The 20,357-nt window shown below is 47.5% G+C and overlaps 1 protein-coding gene and 1 pseudogene across 2 annotated transcripts; both read left to right on the forward strand.

Moving 5' to 3' along the window:
* Positions 1-445: 445 nt before the first annotated feature.
* On the forward strand, positions 446-15,323 carry LOC309653864 (uncharacterized protein C2orf78-like; the record flags this gene model as incomplete). The annotated part of the gene is made up of 4 exons (XM_082478645.1): positions 446-994; positions 1,450-1,589; positions 11,438-11,553; positions 14,441-15,323. Coding segments are annotated over 4 exons (1,584 nt in total), but the record flags the coding sequence as incomplete, so codon positions are not given.
* A 1,150-nt stretch (positions 15,324-16,473) lies between these two features.
* LOC309653868 (uncharacterized protein C2orf78 pseudogene) lies at positions 16,474-18,384 on the forward strand (annotated as a pseudogene). Its single transcript has one exon. The product of its transcript is annotated as an uncharacterized protein C2orf78 pseudogene (transcript).
* The last annotated feature ends 1,973 nt before the right edge of the window (positions 18,385-20,357 follow it).

The following is a 20,357-nucleotide window of genomic DNA, read 5'->3' on the forward strand; positions in this document are numbered from 1 at the left end:
CCCTTTGGGAATCCCTGATATTCCCCAGCCGCTGGCCTGCACCGATCCCCTCAGCCAAGAGGAGCAGCCTGGTTCTGAAAATGCTGATCTGGGAGAGAACAGCCTGAGTCGTCAGGACCTAGGGACACTTGAAAATGGGACTGAACCTAGCAGTGGTCTTGCAGACATTACTACACTGGCGGAGGATATTCACCTTCCCCAGCTCTTTAATTCTTGGAAAGATCTTGATCGATCCCAAGGTCCCAACGTGATCAAAGCTGAAGACACCAGAGCCATTAAGGTGAATCAGGTGCAGGAAAAGCCAAGTGTCGTAAAGGTTCCCTCTGATCAACCCAGGAAGAACAAACAGAAAGCCTCTGAGCCTATCGGTGGTGCTCCCAAGGCCAAAATCCAGCCAAAGGATCCAGAGTGCCTGTTAGGGGGAGAAGCGGTTATATGCACTGCTGCAGTCAGTGACAGGGCTCCTGCGAACACGGCCAAGCACTCTCAAGGCAAACCTCAGAAAGCTGCATCCGGAAAGATCAGCAAAACTGAGAGCCATGGGCAGGAAAAGACCAAAAGGACCAGAGGAAGAAACAAGGCTGAAGAGAACAAGCAGTCAGGGAACAAAGTCAAGGCAGAAGACAAGCCAGCAATCCCCAACACGAAGCGAAAGGAACACCAAACTGAGCTTCGCCAAGAGAGCTTTCAAAAGCCTCGAACCTCCCTTGGCGTGCGCATGCTGGAGTCTGTGAAGGTTCTTCATGCGCTGGGGAAGAAGAATGAGACGAAAACTGGGCTCTCTTCCTGTCGGCTCTTGGGAAATTCAAGCAACCCCAAAGACCCCCAGCCACCCCCAGCGATCCAGCCACGGCGGCATACCCCACGTGAGGGTAAGAGGCCTGAGAAAACGCAAGTCCAAGCCCAGAAACCAGACAGCAGTGCTGAAACAGAGTGTCCATCTCCATCCCAGTGTGAGCGGCCTCCTCCTGGGAAGGTCAAGTTGATACCTCTGCCTTTTTCTGCCTGGGACAAGCCTCAAGCTCGACCCGCTCCTCGGAGGCCACAGTCTCTGGCCTCACATCGGCCTGCTGTGGCTTACCGTGCCCAGCCTGGTTCTACTGACTCAGCTCAACCTGCTGCAGTCAATTCATCCCAGCCAGCTCCTGCCTCTTTGCCAGGTCCCGCCAAACCAGCTCAGCCAACTGTGGCCAACCCAACCCAACCGGCTTGGACCAACCATACCCAGCCTCGTGTCCCTCAGCCTGCTGCTCCTAGGCCTGCACCCTACAAAACTTCATCTGGCGCTTCTCTCCAGCGCGAGCCTGTTCCCCCTGCTGTGACTAAGCGCCAGTCCCCACCCAAGCTCCAAACCCAACTTCTACTCCAAGACTTCAGCAAGCAACGAGTTCCATGGAGGGAACCCAACGTGCCTGAGCCAGTCATGTCAAAGCCATCGAACAAGAGCAGAGGCCAGAGCGAGAGGCCATGAAGAGGCGGGCTCAACAACAACGGGAGAATGCTGCCAGATACACCTCTTCGGGGAAGCTGCAATTTTTCACCCAGAGGGACAAAGAAATGGAAATTGCTGACTACTACGGATACGTCAGGTGACAGCTGCTAGGATTCTTGCTGCCACCTTGGCTACCAGCGGTTCTTCCATACATAGGTAAGATAGGTATAGAACCGAATAAGTAAATGGAATAGAATTAATAGATGAGTAATAAACCTTTCGAATTTTGAGATGCTGCTAACTGGGGCGTGAGAAAGGAAGGCCTGAAAGTTGGATGGGAGAATGAAGGAAAGGGTAAAAACTGAGGAAAGAGGAAGGAACTTGGCCCAGGGCTAGGAAGGCCAAAAGAGACGTATGGATTTAGGAAAGGAAGCAGGAGTGAGGATGAAATGGCAGAAGTAAAAAGCAGGGTCAGGGGTCTGGGTTGAAAGAACACAATTGGAGTAGAGTTGAAGGTGACAGGAGAGATGAGTCTAGGTTTACTAGGAGAAATAGAAACAAAGTCTCTCGGGGAGGTTGGCCTTAAGTCTCACAACCACCAGATAGGTATTTCAGAAAACAAGAGGTTCACGACACATCTCTGAAAGGTTTGAGTTGCCTTATTCAGGTGTGATTATAGTGGGGGAATAGGCAAATCTACCAGAGAAGTGGCTAGGGCTCAGAGTCCTCCTAGGGGCAGCTGACGACAGGGCCAGAGCCAAGGGAACTGCTGTATCAGGAGGCCCACGAACAAATCAGGGGCATAGCCGCCTGTCACTTCCCTACCAGGAAGGAAGCCAGGTATATTACTATAACCAAGGCACACTGGGGTCTTCACTGTATGGAGAACTTGGCTCCTGCCCGCAATCCTATGGCTCCGCGTCATACACAGGAAGTAGGGCCTCTGCGCAACCAGAAATGGGAATGGGACTGAAGGAGATTCAGCCCGCAAATATCCGACCACCAGCTTCCACCTCTGCAATCTGCCACCCTGTGTCTGCTCAACGCATCACAGAAACAAGTTTTCAAGGTGAGTATACAAACGGCAGAGCAAGTTGAAGAATGAGGTCGGCATTCACAAACGGGGTCAAATCGACAGCTGGGAAGGGGTGTAGAGACAGGTAGAATTTAGATCCTGAGCCTTTAATAACCACTACCTTCTCTCAGTGCTCTCTGTTTTTAGACTCTATATAAGAACAGCTAGGGCTTCCCTGGTGGCGCCTGCCAATGCAGGGGACACGGCTTCGAGCCCCGGTCTGCGAAGATCCCACATGCCGTGCAGCAACTAAGCGCATGTGCCACAACGACTGAGCCTGCATTCCAGAGCCCGTGAGCCGCAACTACCGAAGCCCACGCGCCTACAGCCCATGCTCCGCAACAAGAGAGGCCACCGCGATGAGAAGCCCGCACACCGCAACCAAGAGTAGACCCCGCTAGCCGCAACTAGAGAAAGCCCGTGCACACCAATGAGGACCCAGTGCAGCCAAAAAAATAAATACGTAGAATAAATAAGTTCAATCAATCAATCAATCAATAAACGTAAATTAAAAAAAAAAAAAAAACAAAAAAACAGAACACCTAATGCAGGTGGGAAGGTGGGAGGGACACTGTAAAGGTCATCTATGCTACATGTACAAGAACCCCAAGAGCACACCAATAGGTACCACATTTTTCACTGCTGTAGCCGAGCATTCCCCCTGTACTACCACACTGTAGCACTCCCTTCCCTCGTCTACTGCTACAGTCTCTTTGGAAGGTGTTTCAGAACTCTTGTTATGAGAGTGCCAGTTGAAGTGTCCTCACTTCCGTCATTTATACCAGGATTTAAGACCTTGTGGTCCGAGATCCTGTCCAGAGAGCAAGCAGGCTAAGACTCTGTCTTTGTTTCTATATTTCATCAGAAAGGGCTCTACCCCCTCTCCTAGTTCATGGTGTGAAGTGTTCTTAGCCTCTCGGGAAAGTGGGGAGAATTCAAAGGACTCTCTATGAGAATGCTAGGCTTTGTAAAACATTTCAGTTTTTTAAAAAGAAGACTCATTTTGTATTGGACTTACAACAGTCCTATGAGATACAAAGAGAGCCAAGGATCAGTGACATGAAATGATCACCAGTTAAGCATTACAACAGTCACCGCTTACCTCGTAGCATAGGGCACTGTCCATGATCCTTAAGAAGAGTTAGTAGAAATGCCTTGCCCATCTTGCCCCTGAACCCCTTGAAAGGTACATGACTGCTGTGTTGGTGTTTAGGGGGAGCATCTCATTTACCAGGGACTGACTTCTCCCTTGATCCCTTTGTAGTGATGGAGACTTCCCTGGTGATGAAAAATTCCCTGGGATTGCAACCTCCAAGCCAGACGTTTTGTGTGACACAAACTCAAGAACTCCCCAAGTCCTGCAGTAGCAGAAACAGTCACATACTTGAGAGTAACCCACCATCTGAACTTGGGGACATTTCAGTGACAGCTCCAGTCCAGAGTGCCAGGCGTCTCCTGGCCCTGCCTCCAGCTCCAAGCCAGGGACAAACAGAGAGTAAGAACGTGGAGGATATCAAAACCAAGCTGTCAAAGCCTCTGGAGGCCTACCAGATCCCAATAGAAAACCAAGATCCTCCACTACTCCCTTTGGGAATCCCTGATATTCCCCAGCCGCTGGCCTGCACCGATCCCCTCAGCCAAGAGGAGCAGCCTGGTTCTGAAAATGCTGATCTGGGAGAGAACAGCCTGAGTCGTCAGGACCTAGGGACACTTGAAAATGGGACTGAACCTAGCAGTGGTCTTGCAGACATTACTACACTGGCGGAGGATATTCACCTTCCCCAGCTCTTTAATTCTTGGAAAGATCTTGATCGATCCCAAGGTCCCAACGTGATCAAAGCTGAAGACACCAGAGCCATTAAGGTGAATCAGGTGCAGGAAAAGCCAAGTGTCGTAAAGGTTCCCTCTGATCAACCCAGGAAGAACAAACAGAAAGCCTCTGAGCCTATCGGTGGTGCTCCCAAGGCCAAAATCCAGCCAAAGGATCCAGAGTGCCTGTTAGGGGGAGAAGCGGTTATATGCACTGCTGCAGTCAGTGACAGGGCTCCTGCGAACACGGCCAAGCACTCTCAAGGCAAACCTCAGAAAGCTGCATCCGGAAAGATCAGCAAAACTGAGAGCCATGGGCAGGAAAAGACCAAAAGGACCAGAGGAAGAAACAAGGCTGAAGAGAACAAGCAGTCAGGGAACAAAGTCAAGGCAGAAGACAAGCCAGCAATCCCCAACACGAAGCGAAAGGAACACCAAACTGAGCTTCGCCAAGAGAGCTTTCAAAAGCCTCGAACCTCCCTTGGCGTGCGCATGCTGGAGTCTGTGAAGGTTCTTCATGCGCTGGGGAAGAAGAATGAGACGAAAACTGGGCTCTCTTCCTGTCGGCTCTTGGGAAATTCAAGCAACCCCAAAGACCCCCAGCCACCCCCAGCGATCCAGCCACGGCGGCATACCCCACGTGAGGGTAAGAGGCCTGAGAAAACGCAAGTCCAAGCCCAGAAACCAGACAGCAGTGCTGAAACAGAGTGTCCATCTCCATCCCAGTGTGAGCGGCCTCCTCCTGGGAAGGTCAAGTTGATACCTCTGCCTTTTTCTGCCTGGGACAAGCCTCAAGCTCGACCCGCTCCTCGGAGGCCACAGTCTCTGGCCTCACATCGGCCTGCTGTGGCTTACCGTGCCCAGCCTGGTTCTACTGACTCAGCTCAACCTGCTGCAGTCAATTCATCCCAGCCAGCTCCTGCCTCTTTGCCAGGTCCCGCCAAACCAGCTCAGCCAACTGTGGCCAACCCAACCCAACCGGCTTGGACCAACCATACCCAGCCTCGTGTCCCTCAGCCTGCTGCTCCTAGGCCTGCACCCTACAAAACTTCATCTGGCGCTTCTCTCCAGCGCGAGCCTGTTCCCCCTGCTGTGACTAAGCGCCAGTCCCCACCCAAGCTCCAAACCCAACTTCTACTCCAAGACTTCAGCAAGCAACGAGTTCCATGGAGGGAACCCAACGTGCCTGAGCCAGTCATGTCAAAGCCCATCGAACAAGAGCAGAGGCCAGAGCGAGAGGCCATGAAGAGGCGGGCTCAACAACAACGGGAGAATGCTGCCAGATACACCTCTTCGGGGAAGCTGCAATTTTTCACCCAGAGGGACAAAGAAATGGAAATTGCTGACTACTACGGATACGTCAGGTGACAGCTGCTAGGATTCTTGCTGCCACCTTGGCTACCAGCGGTTCTTCCATACATAGGTAAGATAGGTATAGAACCGAATAAGTAAATGGAATAGAATTAATAGATGAGTAATAAACCTTTCGAATTTTGAGATGCTGCTAACTGGGGCGTGAGAAAGGCAGGCCTGAAAGTTGGATGGGAGAATGAAGGAAAGGGGTAAAAACTGAGGAAAGAGGAAGGAACTTGGCCCAGGGCTAGGAAGGCCAAAAGAGACGTATGGATTTAGGAAAGGAAGCAGGAGTGAGGATGAAATGGCAGAAGTAAAAAGCAGGGTCAGGGGTCTGGGTTGAAAGAACACAATTGGAGTAGAGTTGAAGGTGACAGGAGATGAGTCTAGGTTTACTAGGAGAAATAGAAACAAAGTCTCTCGGGGAGGTTGGCCTTAAGTCTCACAACCACCAGATAGGTATTTCAGAAAACAAGAGGTTCACGACACATCTCTGAAAGGTTTGAGTTGCCTTATTCAGGTGTGATTATAGTGGGGGAATAGGCAAATCTACCAGAGAAGTGGCTAGGGCTCAGAGTCCTCCTAGGGGCAGCTGACGACAGGGCCAGAGCCAAGGGAACTGCTGTATCAGGAGGCCCACGAACAAATCAGGGGCATAGCCGCCTGTCACTTCCCTACCAGGAAGGAAGCCAGGTATATTACTATAACCAAGGCACACTGGGGTCTTCACTGTATGGAGAACTTGGCTCCTGCCCGCAATCCTATGGCTCCGCGTCATACACAGGAAGTAGGGCCTCTGCGCAACCAGAAATGGGAATGGGACTGAAGGAGATTCAGCCCGCAAATATCCGACCACCAGCTTCCACCTCTGCAATCTGCCACCCTGTGTCTGCTCAACGCATCACAGAAACAAGTTTTCAAGGTGAGTATACAAACGGCAGAGCAAGTTGAAGAATGAGGTCGGCATTCACAAACGGGGTCAAATCGACAGCTGGGAAGGGGTGTAGAGACAGGTAGAATTTAGATCCTGAGCCTTTAATAACCACTACCTTCTCTCAGTGCTCTCTGTTTTTAGACTCTATATAAGAACAGCTAGGGCTTCCCTGGTGGCGCCTGCCAATGCAGGGGACACGGCTTCGAGCCCCGGTCTGCGAAGATCCCACATGCCGTGCAGCAACTAAGCGCATGTGCCACAACGACTGAGCCTGCATTCCAGAGCCCGTGAGCCGCAACTACCGAAGCCCACGCGCCTACAGCCCATGCTCCGCAACAAGAGAGGCCACCGCGATGAGAAGCCCGCACACCGCAACCAAGAGTAGACCCCGCTAGCCGCAACTAGAGAAAGCCCGTGCACACCAATGAGGACCCAGTGCAGCCAAAAAAATAAATACGTAGAATAAATAAGTTCAATCAATCAATCAATCAATAAACGTAAATTAAAAAAAAAAAAAAAACAAAAAAACAGAACACCTAATGCAGGTGGGAAGGTGGGAGGGACACTGTAAAGGTCATCTATGCTACATGTACAAGAACCCCAAGAGCACACCAATAGGTACCACATTTTTCACTGCTGTAGCCGAGCATTCCCCCTGTACTACCACACTGTAGCACTCCCTTCCCTCGTCTACTGCTACAGTCTCTTTGGAAGGTGTTTCAGAACTCTTGTTATGAGAGTGCCAGTTGAAGTGTCCTCACTTCCGTCATTTATACCAGGATTTAAGACCTTGTGGTCCGAGATCCTGTCCAGAGAGCAAGCAGGCTAAGACTCTGTCTTTGTTTCTATATTTCATCAGAAAGGGCTCTACCCCCTCTCCTAGTTCATGGTGTGAAGTGTTCTTAGCCTCTCGGGAAAGTGGGGAGAATTGAAAGGACTCTATATGAGAATGCTAGGCTTTGTAAAACATTTCAGTTTTTTAAAAAGAAGACTCATTTTGTATTGGACTTACAACAGTCCTATGAGATACAAAGAGAGCCAAGGATCAGTGACATGAAATGATCACCAGTAAGAATTACAACAGTCACCGCTTACCTCGTAGCATAGGGCACTGTCCATGATCCTTAAGAAGAGTTAGTAGAAATGCCTTGCCCATCTTGCCCCTGAACCCCTTGAAAGGTACACGACTGCTGTGTTGGTGTTTAGGGGGAGCATCTCACTTACCCGGGACTGACTTCAACCTTGATTCCTCTGTAGTGATGGAGACTTCCCCGCTGATGAAAAATTCCCTGGGATTGCAACCTCCAAGCCAGACCGCTTTCCTATGGAATGACAGAGAACTTCAGAGAACTTGTCAAGATGAAACACCAGTCAGTCTGCGGGAGAAAGGGAAGAAGAGAACGATGGAAATCGTTTCTGGGAAACTATTTTTACATTATGTTTTGTTTGTTCCTGGTAAATAAACTGAAATCTTCTTAACATTCAAACAAAATCTAAACCACTAAATTCAACAACACAGGAGTATAACTTTTGAAAAAAATTTCTTTGGCTGCGCAGCATGTGGGATCTTAGCTCCCCAACCAGGGATTGAACCCACGCCTGCTGCATTGGAAGCGCAGAGTCTTCACCACTGGACCACCAGGGAAGTCCCAGGAATAGAACTTTTAAAGGAGAAGGTATAAACCCCTGGGTTATATGAACTGGAGATTTTTAGTAAGAAGTCAATAGATCTTTTGTTAGGCACATTTTATGTTAGGCTGTCTCCCTGCACAGGACGCAGGCGCCTTGAAAATGGAAATCACATCCCTCTATAGTACGTCCCTCTTCTTTCTGCTTTGCAGTTTGCTGCTCCACTTGTTCAACCCCACCTAGTAATAACCTATACTTCCCTTGTTCCTGTTTTCCCATCTGGAAAACAGACAAAAGGCAACCAAACAACGCAAAGGTCTCAACAAATAAGGGATACCCAAAACCAGAGATGGCCAGAACTTCTGTATCCCTCATGAAACCTAGCCCGGTGTTCAATACTTAGGTATCATTAATACATGCGTGTTGACTGAAACAGTTGAAACGCAATTCTTCCACTTCCCAGTTTAGTTTTAGTCCTCATACAAAACCTGATCATCAAATTCCTTAATGCTAGGAATCACAGTGAAAAATAATTTCTCAACTGACTTCTGTCAGATGAGTGAGAACTAAGGTTAATTCAGTGTATCTGAAGCATAGAAAGTGAGGGCAAACGTGGCACAAGATGGGGCTAGAGAAGCAGAGAGGATTCTAGAGCACGCAGAGTCTTAAAGGCCACCAGTGTGTTTTCTATTCTCAAAACAATGTTTGTGAGCGATGTTTATGAGCAATGTTCCAACTTGCTTTGAAGCTTTCTTGTGTGAAGAATGGATTGGAGGGAAACAAGATATATGGACACTAGTTAGGACCTAATCGCAACAGACAGGCAAGTTCAGTATTAGGATGTTGAGGGAGAGCTGACAGATTCCAAAGAAATTCAGGAGATAAACTGAAGCGGGCTTAATGGGGTATGAGATGGAGGAAAGGAAGGTCTTAGGGAATTAAAGGGTTTACTGCACACATGAGCAGAGTCTCAAAATTAATCATTTGAACGTACAGAGGTGGATCTCCCAAATGACACCGGTTAGGAAGCAACGGTACGCCCTGTAGAATTCCTAGAGACAGCACAAATCAACTGTTTCGATGGAAAATTCGGCGGGACCCTTGATTTCCATGGGAATATAGAGAAAAGAGACACTGATCTGGCTTGCAGGTATTTAGGAAGTTGTTAGCCTGACATCACATACTAGTCTCATGTAAGTAGGCCGTCTGAAGTATGAAGCTTAGGGGAAAAACCTTGAAGAAAACTTAAAAGCTTAAGCCACACCTCTATACTACACCACCTTTCACAGTTTCTTCTCAGATAAGCAGCATCCCCATCAGTGAAGAAACTCACATCCCATAATAGGAACAACAGGCCTAAAAATTAAATGTGTGTCTTTGGAGGTCCCATCTATGCGATATCTTCCTGGTACCAGAAAAGTCCCCAGGAAGATCGATCTTTGCACCCCTGAAAGCTTACCACCAAGGAAAATGACTAGGTCCATAGATTTCCTCCCTCAAACCAGCCTACCTCACACATAAATCACTAGCAACTCAGCCCTTAACTCACATTATCACAGTCACAAGAGTGGTTAGGGAGAAAAGCACTAACCAGGGGAACTAACACAGAGGCAATCCAGGCCAAGCTGGGCTGGTGGCAGATATCTGCTCCTTACGCTCGGGTGCATAAGGCGACTCACCACAATGCCTTTTTCACAGACCCTTTTTAAAGTTTCTCCACAAAATCCAACAGCTCAAGTTAGCTCATGACGCTTCAAGGTAAACAATCGTCAAGAGAAAAACATGCAATATGTCTTACAATGTTGGATTCCTTACAAATAGGACAAGGAAATAACCATGTAGACAAAACCAGAGCATTTGAAAACATCTGCGTTCTACAAACATACCAGTGAATGGTATAAATAAGGTAATATGACATAAAACAAAATGAAAACTAGATGTGAGACTGTTCTCTTCAGTGTACAGACTTCATGGCAGTTGCTGCACGATCTAGCTACTTATATCTACAACTCTCTGTTCTGTTAATACAAAATGAGGCCCAAGTGTGTCAACTTGTTTCCCACAGAAACCAAAAAACCTACATGCATCTCTTTTCTCCGGTGCCCTTTCACCTTACCTGCTCCCAGTTCTCCACCAATGTCCTCCTCTTTCTCTAATTATTCTCCTCTTCATTGTGCTTGGCCTTGCACCCAAGCATGCAAGACAGAGAGTCCTAGAGGTCCGAGATTCTAGAGGGGCTGTTTGCAAGGGGGAGGAGATTACGGTAACTGCCACACTGTATATACTTCTGTGCAAAGAAAGAGGGACAGTGTTCAGAATGTCTCTCACATATAAAAAGAGCTGGATGGCAGGATACCTGTGTGGCCCAAGGAACTAGAGCTAGCAAATCATGGGCAAAACAATTGCAACCAAGGGCTGGAAGAGGAAAGGTCTGCAACCAGCTCTGTCTCCTAGCTCTCTGGTATTTGCTGCCAATGGGCAGAGTCTATTTCGTGAAGCATCAAGCACTGAAAAGAAGACTCCTGCTGCTGGAAGTTGACAGGAAGGAACATCCAATGCAAGACCAAGGCTTGTCCTAGAAGCAATGCCCATAATGGAAGAAAAAAAAAAAAAAGAAAGCGGAAGAGAAATGTTAAGTCGCAAGTCCAACCTGGCCCCCAGCCTAGCCCAGCCCAAGGAAGGTAGGAGTCAAGGAGAAGAAACTAAAAGAGAAGAGCCTTGGACCACAACATTCTCCACAGGGTACACTCAACAAACTTCACCCTGCTCTTTAACCAAGTTACAACTGTAATAGTTCAAACTACATGGCTCTTTCCTTCCTAAGGATACTAGTTAAATAAGATCTATATAGCTCTAAGTATATGATACATAAAATAGAATACTCTGTAGAATATAAGTAACTGTTAGTTAATTATATTAATGAACGTCTGTAAGAAATGTTGCAATGATTTCCCTAATGGAAGAGCCTGGGGGAGGTAAATCTGTCTTCTAGGATTTCCTCCCCAGAGCTCAGAAATTGAGGGGTTGTTTTAGCTCTCCTACGCTCTCTTCACCCAAGCCCGCCCTCCTGTTGGGGATCGGACCTCCCTATTGGCTAGCTCATACCTTTCAACTGCCTGCTTTGTGACATCACTCTCCTACCAAACCTACTACCACTTGGTAGAGGTCTTGGGGTTTCCGTGGAGCCGTTTGGACCAGTAACCAGTGACCTTTGTACTGGACACGTGCGCCGTTCAGCTGCAGCCACTCAGACATCCTCTAGTGTTGTCTCCTCATCCCTTGTACCTGCAGTTGATGTCTCCTCTTCTCTGACCATGTCAGGTAAGAAAAGAAACTTTGGAAAGTTTTGCGTTCGATTTCTTTTGCCCCTAAATTGAGGAGGAGATTCAAAATAGCGTGGAATAATGAGGGAAAGTATTGAACTACAAGTCTGGAGACCTAATTTCAGTTTTGACTTTGACGTTTACTGTCTGTGTGACTTTGGACAAATCACTGACTGCCTCACAAAGCCTGCTGCTTTCCTTATCTGTTACGTTAGGATACCACATTGGGTTGATCACTCTGATCCCCTTCTTTTCCAATATTGAGCCTTAAAGGGTACCCATGTAGAAAATGAAATCAGAGACTTCTCAAAAGAGTGTTTCAACAGAAACATAGAAAAGCCAGGTGACACAGAAAACTAGCGATATATACCAAGATGTTTCATCTCCAATGGTCTCCCTCCACTAGTATTTCGACTAGTTGAAAAGAGAGAATAGGGAGAGAGGATGGAGAGTACTGGGCTATATAGGGAGGCACAGAGTCAAACGTAAGCAAGTTTAGGATTGTTTTCATTAGCACAGGCCAACAGGAACCAAGAGATGGGAAAAAAATATAAGAATGAAGAGGGAAAGCATAGAGGAGCTCTCAAGAAAGAGGCAGTTTGCCATGGAATGTTGATGGGAGCCAAAGATTTTAAATTAAAGCAGAAACAGCACAGAGGGAAATCTGCTCAGAGCAGGGCAAAACAAAGCTGATGGTAGCAAATCCTTACATTAACAGACTAAGAAGGAAAGTAAGGCCAGAACAGGGGATCACCAGGAAGGGCAGCCTATCAGAAAAGTCATACTCCGTTTTCTTTCTTTTATTGCCTCTCTGAATACAGCTGGCACTTGACAGTTTGGAATAGAAACATTTTAGAAGTATGTTTTAGAAATGATGCTTCCTAGAAACCAGAAACCAAAGTGGTTATCTAGGGGGCTGCTTTTCAGTGTTCTATTCTTTCTAATTTTTAAACTAGGTAGACATTTGACCAATTAAACATTTTAAATGATATCTTCTACATTGAATCAGAAGGACTATTTCCTTTGTGTGATATGTAGCTTCTAAGGCAAGGTTGCTTTTCATTTTTACAGTTATTTCCTTCCTAACACAGAGAGCACATTGATCAACAGCCATCGTTCGCTTGTAGATCTTAGCTACCGGAGAAGAAAAAGAAAAAGTCAAGCCCCACATCTCTAATTCCCCATTTAGGGAATTCCCTGGCGGTCCAGCGCTTTAGGACTCGGTGCTTTCACGGCCAGGGCCACGCGGCACGGCAAAAGAAAAAAAGAAAACACAAACATCCACATTTATCTAAAACAATGTTGTGGAGTCCTTTGGATTTTCTTACATTTGAAAATCTTTTTTAATTGGATTCTAGGGATGATGGTTTTTTGAGGTCTTGGGATGTCATCTTCTTGGATGTGGAAGATGATTCTAAGTTCTAGGATAAATACAAAAACCTTCTTGATACTTTTTAAGCTTCCTTTCTGCTTATTATATGAGTTATATTCATGGAAAGATATATTTCTCCTAGGCTTAATACCTGTTACTTGCTGGGTAAAAATATGAATGAGCACAATAATGAAACTCTTTTACACTTACTATTTTGCTGTCTGCTTTGTACCGGTTTTCATTGAAATACTTGTCTATATATGTTGTGGCTACCTATACATTCACATTTGTTGCATTCTGTTGCTTGTTGTGCATTTTTTACTGATTTATCGTCTCTGTCTGTATGCATTGGCTAGGAATTCATTCACCTCTATCACCTCCATCGTGTTTTTTGGTTAATAGTATTCACTAAAATAGAGTGGGCAAAATTCACTTTCATAATATTGCATGTATGGTACAGAATGTCATTTGTTAGTAAATTCATTAGGCTTTGATACTTGCCCACATACCCCAGTTTTCATTAATATCTATGGATTTCTTTTTCGTTACGTAACATGTTTTTCATGATTTTTCTTTGTCTTTCTAGAACTTATTGTATCTTCCTCCATATAAATCATATGCAATAGATCAGCTTATTCATCTATTAATTATTACTGCTATTATTATTGGTGGTGGTGTTATAACCACTTTATAGATGAGTAATCTGAAGTAATCAGATAACTTTTCTCTTTCCAAAAGCACTTAAGAAATCCACTTTCGGGTAATCATTTTGAGGTAGGATGAGAAACCAGGCTTGAAGAGGGCAAAAATGACTCTTTCAGTTCACCAGTTGGACTGAGCTATACGTCAACTCTAGGTAATAGCGTGGGAACTGCACAAGCAAAGGGAGACACTGAAGATGACAATGGTAATGGCCGTACTGTTTTCTAATGGACAAAAAAAATGCTTATATTATAAGTTCTATTTCTCCTGCTTTCTGGCACTATCATGCTCAGAGTGGAGTCCTGGCAAGGAAGTCAGGATACTTAGGTTCTGAAACCTGGTAATGACACTAACATAATGAGAGAACTTGAACAAGTCAACCCGACCTCTCTGAGCCTCAGTTTCCTTACTCATGAAATGAGACTGAAAAAAGAGAAAGTTCTCTAAGGGCCTCCTAGTTCTAAAATGCTTCCAGTCTAGGAAATAGCATAGAAGTCAATACGAGTGCAGGCTGAAGGGAAAGACAGGGCAGGGAGAAGGTTGCTTCCAGCCTAGAGAACAATGTCTGAACCATACCACTTGGCTCTTCTGCCCATCTGTGCCCAAGATGGGAGCACAGGCAGTTAATACAGAAGAGTGGAAAACTGCTCAGTCCTTACAGCCATCATTAACTGTCTGATTTTGGGTTTCTCAGGAAGGGTCGATAGTAGAGGTGTCCTGAGAGCAAGAACCTTAAGATAATGCTGTTCCTCAAACGTAGTGAGAATTTCTCAACCTCCCTGAGTTTTTCATGACCCTCTTGTTCTTACAGAAAATTTCCAAAATCCATCTCTACTTGGAACTCTAAATTCTCTGCAGCATTCTCTTCCTGTGGTGAGCAATGCAACTTCCCTAACACGAAGTGTCTGCAACTTCTCCAGAGTCTCTGCCCCTGCCGTCAGTTCGGCATCGGCTACCGGTACCTCTTTCCAGACACTCATGGGTAGTGCCTACCTTTACCAACATTCCAGCACGACTATGTTATCTGGAGTTACTGACCACAGCCAGATCTCCACTTCAGCTCCTTCCTATCCAGGTGTTCTTGAGTGGGACATCACAGGAAGCACTGAAAAGAATTCCTCTTCACTCGGAGACTTTACTCTGGCACTCACTGACCGGCACCCAGCTGCTTCCTCCATGTTTATGGCAGCCCAGTATGATAAAACTTCAGACGCCAATAACATGGTCCCTCTATATCCATCACTTTCTGCCAGGCTTGCTCAGGGAGCACCATCTCAGATTCCAAATCAGGGGCATAGCCGCCTGTCACTTCCCTACCAGGAAGGAAGCCAGGTATATTACTATAACCAAGGCACACTGGGGTCTTCACTGTATGGAGAACTTGGCTCCTGCCCGCAATCCTATGGCTCCGCGTCATACACAGGAAGTAGGGCCTCTGCGCAACCAGAAATGGGAATGGGACTGAAGGAGATTCAGCCCACAAATATCCGACCACCAGCTTCCACCTCTGCAATCTGCCACCCTGTGTCTGCTCAACGCATCACAGAAACAAGTTTTCAAGGTGAGTATACAAACGGCAGAGAAAGCTGAAGAATGAGGTCGGCATTCACAAATGGGGTCAAATCGACAGCTGGGAAGGGGTGTAGAGACAGGTAGAATTTAGATCCTGAGCCTTTAGTAACCACTACCTTCGCTCAGTGCCCTCTGTTTTTAGACTCTATGTAAGAACACCTAGGGCTTCCCTGGTGGCGCCGTGGTTAAGAATCCGCCTGCCAATGCAATGCGGGGGACACGGGTTCGAGCCCTGGTCTGGGAAGATCCCACATGCCGTGGAGCAACTAAGCCCATGTGCCACAACGACTGAGCCTGCATTCTAGAGCCCGTGAGCCGCAACTACCGAAGCCCACGCGCCTAGAGCGCATGCTCCGCAACAAGAGAAGCCCGCACAGCGCAACCAAGAGTAGACCCCGCTAGCCGCAACTAGAGAAAGCCCGTGCACAGCAATGAAGACCCTGTGCAGCCAAAAAAATAAATACGTAGAATAAATAAGTTCAAACAATCAATCAATAAATAAACGTAAATTAAAAAAAAACAAAAAAACAAAAAAACAAAAAGAACACCTAATGCAGGTGGGAAGGTGGCAGGGACACTGTAAAGGTCATCTATGCTACATGTACAAGAACCCCGAGAGCACACCAATAGGTACCACATTTTTCACTGCTGTAGCCGAGCATTCCCCCTGTACTACCACACTGTAGCACTCCCTTCCCTCGTCTACTGCTACAGTCTCTTTGGAAGGTGTCTCAGAACTCTTGTTATGAGAGTGCCAGTTGAAGTGTCCTCACTTCCGTCATTTATACCAGGATTTAAGACCTTGTGGTCCGAGATCCTGTCCAGAGAGCAAGCAGGCTAAGACTCTGTCTTTGTTTCTGTATTTCATCAGAAAGGGCTCTACCCCCTCTCCTAGTTCATGGTGTGAAGTGTTCTTAGCCTCTCGGGAAAGTGGGGAGAATTGAAAGGACTCTATATGAGAATGCTAGGCTTTGTAAAACATTTCAGTTGTTTAAAAAGAAGACTCATTTTGTATTGGACTTACAACAGTCCTATGAGATACAAAGAGAGCCAAGGATCAGTGACATGAAATGATCACCAGTTAAGCATTACAACAGTCACCGCTTACCTCGTAGCATAGGGCACTGTCCATGATCCTTAAGAAGAGTTAGTAGAAATGCCTTGCCCATCTTGCCCCTGAACCCCTTGAAAGGTACATGACTGCTGTGTTGGTGTTTAGGGGGAGCATCTCATTTACCAGGGACTGACTTCTCCCTTGATCCCTTTGTAGTGATGGAGCCTTCCCTGGTGATGAAAAATTCCCTGGGATTGCAACCTCCAAGCCAGACGTTTTGTGTGACACAAACTCAAGAACTCCCCAAGTCCTGCAGTAGCAGAAACAGTCACATACTTGAGAGTAACCCACCATCTGAACTTGGGGACATTTCAGTGACAGCTCCAGTCCAGAGTGCCAGGCGTCTCCTGGCCCTGCCTCCAGCTCCAAGCCAGGGACAAACAGAGAGTAAGAACGTGGAGGATATCAAAACCAAGCTGTCAAAGCCTCTGGAGGCCTACCAGATCCCAATAGAAAACCAAGATCCTCCACTACTCCCTTTGGGAATCCCTGATATTCCCCAGCCGCTGGCCTGCACCGATCCCCTCAGCCAAGAGGAGCAGCCTGGTTCTGAAAATGCTGATCTGGGAGAGAACAGCCTGAGTCGTCAGGACCTAGGGACACTTGAAAATGGGACTGAACCTAGCAGTGGTCTTGCAGACATTACTACACTGGCGGAGGATATTCACCTTCCCCAGCTCTTTAATTCTTGGAAAGATCTTGATCGATCCCAAGGTCCCAACGTGATCAAAGCTGAAGACACCAGAGCCATTAAGGTGAATCAGGTGCAGGAAAAGCCAAGTGTCGTAAAGGTTCCCTCTGATCAACCCAGGAAGAACAAACAGAAAGCCTCTGAGCCTATCGGTGGTGCTCCCAAGGCCAAAATCCAGCCAAAGGATCCAGAGTGCCTGTTAGGGGGAGAAGCGGTTATATGCACTGCTGCAGTCAGTGACAGGGCTCCTGCGAACACGGCCAAGCACTCTCAAGGCAAACCTCAGAAAGCTGCATCCGGAAAGATCAGCAAAACTGAGAGCCATGGGCAGGAAAAGACCAAAAGGACCAGAGGAAGAAACAAGGCTGAAGAGAACAAGCAGTCAGGGAACAAAGTCAAGGCAGAAGACAAGCCAGCAATCCCCAACACGAAGCGAAAGGAACACCAAACTGAGCTTCGCCAAGAGAGCTTTCAAAAGCCTCGAACCTCCCTTGGCGTGCGCATGCTGGAGTCTGTGAAGGTTCTTCATGCGCTGGGGAAGAAGAATGAGACGAAAACTGGGCTCTCTTCCTGTCGGCTCTTGGGAAATTCAAGCAACCCCAAAGACCCCCAGCCACCCCCAGCGATCCAGCCACGGCGGCATACCCCACGTGAGGGTAAGAGGCCTGAGAAAACGCAAGTCCAAGCCCAGAAACCAGACAGCAGTGCTGAAACAGAGTGTCCATCTCCATCCCAGTGTGAGCGGCCTCCTCCTGGGAAGGTCAAGTTGATACCTCTGCCTTTTTCTGCCTGGGACAAGCCTCAAGCTCGACCCGCTCCTCGGAGGCCACAGTCTCTGGCCTCACATCGGCCTGCTGTGGCTTACCGTGCCCAGCCTGGTTCTACTGACTCAGCTCAACCTGCTGCAGTCAATTCATCCCAGCCAGCTCCTGCCTCTTTGCCAGGTCCCGCCAAACCAGCTCAGCCAACTGTGGCCAACCCAACCCAACCGGCTTGGACCAACCATACCCAGCCTCGTGTCCCTCAGCCTGCTGCTCCTAGGCCTGCACCCTACAAAACTTCATCTGGCGCTTCTCTCCAGCGCGAGCCTGTTCCCCCTGCTGTGACTAAGCGCCAGTCCCCACCCAAGCTCCAAACCCAACTTCTACTCCAAGACTTCAGCAAGCAACGAGTTCCATGGAGGGAACCCAACGTGCCTGAGCCAGTCATGTCAAAGCCCATCGAACAAGAGCAGAGGCCAGAGCGAGAGGCCATGAAGAGGCGGGCTCAACAACAACGGGAGAATGCTGCCAGATACACCTCTTCGGGGAAGCTGCAATTTTTCACCCAGAGGGACAAAGAAATGGAAATTGCTGACTACTACGGATACGTCAGGTGACAGCTGCTAGGATTCTTGCTGCCACCTTGGCTACCAGCGGTTCTTCCATACATAGGTAAGATAGGTATAGAACCGAATAAGTAAATGGAATAGAATTAATAGATGAGTAATAAACCTTTCGAATTTTGAGATGCTGCTAACTGGGGCGTGAGAAAGGAAGGACTGAAAGTTGGATGGGAGAATGAAGGAAAGGGGTAAAAACTGAGGAAAGAGGAAGGAACTTGGCCCAGGGCTAGGAAGGCCAAAAGAGACGTATGGATTTAGGAAAGGAAGCAGGAGTGAGGATGAAATGGCAGAAGTAAAAAGCAGGGTCAGGGGTCTGGGTTGAAAGAACACAATTGGAGTAGAGTTGAAGGTGACAGGAGATGAGTCTAGGTTTACTAGGAGAAATAGAAACAAAGTCTCTCGGGGAGGTTGGCCTTAAGTCTCACAACCACCAGATAGGTATTTCAGAAAACAAGAGGTTCACGACACATCTCTGAAAGGTTTGAGTTGCCTTATTCAGGTGTGATTATAGTGGGGGAATAGGCAAATCTACCAGAGAAGTAGCTAGGGCTCAGAGTCCTCCTAGGGGCAGCTGACGACAGGGCCAGAGCCAAGGGAACTGCTGCATCAGGAGGCCCACGAACAAATCAGGGGCATAGCCGCCTGTCACTTCCCTACCAGGAAGGAAGCCAGGTATATTACTATAACCAAGGCACACTGGGGTCTTCACTGTATGGAGAACTTGGCTCCTGCCCGCAATCCTATGGCTCCGCGTCATACACAGGAAGTAGGGCCTCTGCGCAACCAGAAATGGGAATGGGACTGAAGGAGATTCAGCCCGCAAATATCCGACCACCAGCTTCCACCTCTGCAATCTGCCACCCTGTGTCTGCTCAACGCATCACAGAAACAAGTTTTCAAGGTGAGTATACAAACGGCAGAGAAAGTTGAAGAATGAGGTCGGCATTCACAAACGGGGTCAAATCGACAGCTGGGAAGGGGTGTAGAGACAGGTAGAATTTAGATCCTGAGCCTTTAATAACCACTACCTTCTCTCAGTGCTCTCTGTTTTTAGACTCTATATAAGAACAGCTAGGGCTTCCCTGGTGGCGCCTGCCAATGCAGGGGACACGGCTTCGAGCCCCGGTCTGCGAAGATCCCACATGCCGTGCAGCAACTAAGCGCATGTGCCACAACGACTGAGCCTGCATTCCAGAGCCCGTGAGCCGCAACTACCGAAGCCCACGCGCCTACAGCCCATGCTCCGCAACAAGAGAGGCCACCGCGATGAGAAGCCCGCACACCGCAACCAAGAGTAGACCCCGCTAGCCGCAACTAGAGAAAGCCCGTGCACAGCAATGAGGACCCAGTGCAGCCAAAAAAATAAATACGTAGAATAAATAAGTTCAATCAATCAATCAATCAATAAACGTAAATTAAAAACAAACAAACAAACAAAAAAACAGAACACCTAATGCAGGTGGGAAGGTGGGAGGGACACTGTAAAGGTCATCTATGCTACATGTACAAGAACCCCGAGAGCACACCAATAGGTACCACATTTTTCACTGCTGTAGCCGAGCATTCCCCCTGTACTACCACACTGTAGCACTCCCTTCCCTCGTCTACCGCTACAGTCTCTTTGGAAGGTGTTTCAGAACTCTTGTTATGAGAGTGCCAGTTGAACTGTCCTCACTTCCGTCATTTATACCAGGATTTAAGACCTTGTGGTCCGAGATCCTGTCCAGAGAGCAAGCAGGCTAAGACTCTGTCTTTGTTTCTATATTTCATCAGAAAGGGCTCTACCCCCTCTCCTAGTTCATGGTGTGAAGTGTTCTTAGCCTCTCGGGAAAGTGGGGAGAATTCAAAGGACTCTCTATGAGAATGCTAGGCTTTGTAAAACATTTCAGTTTTTTAAAAAGAAGACTCATTTTGTATTGGACTTAACAACAGTCCTATGAGATACAAAGAGAGCCAAGGATCAGTGA

This window comes from Balaenoptera physalus, assembly GCF_965194825.1.
Source record: "Balaenoptera physalus genome assembly, contig: HAP1_SCAFFOLD_1340, whole genome shotgun sequence".
NCBI classification, from domain to species: Eukaryota; Metazoa; Chordata; class Mammalia; order Artiodactyla; family Balaenopteridae; genus Balaenoptera; species Balaenoptera physalus.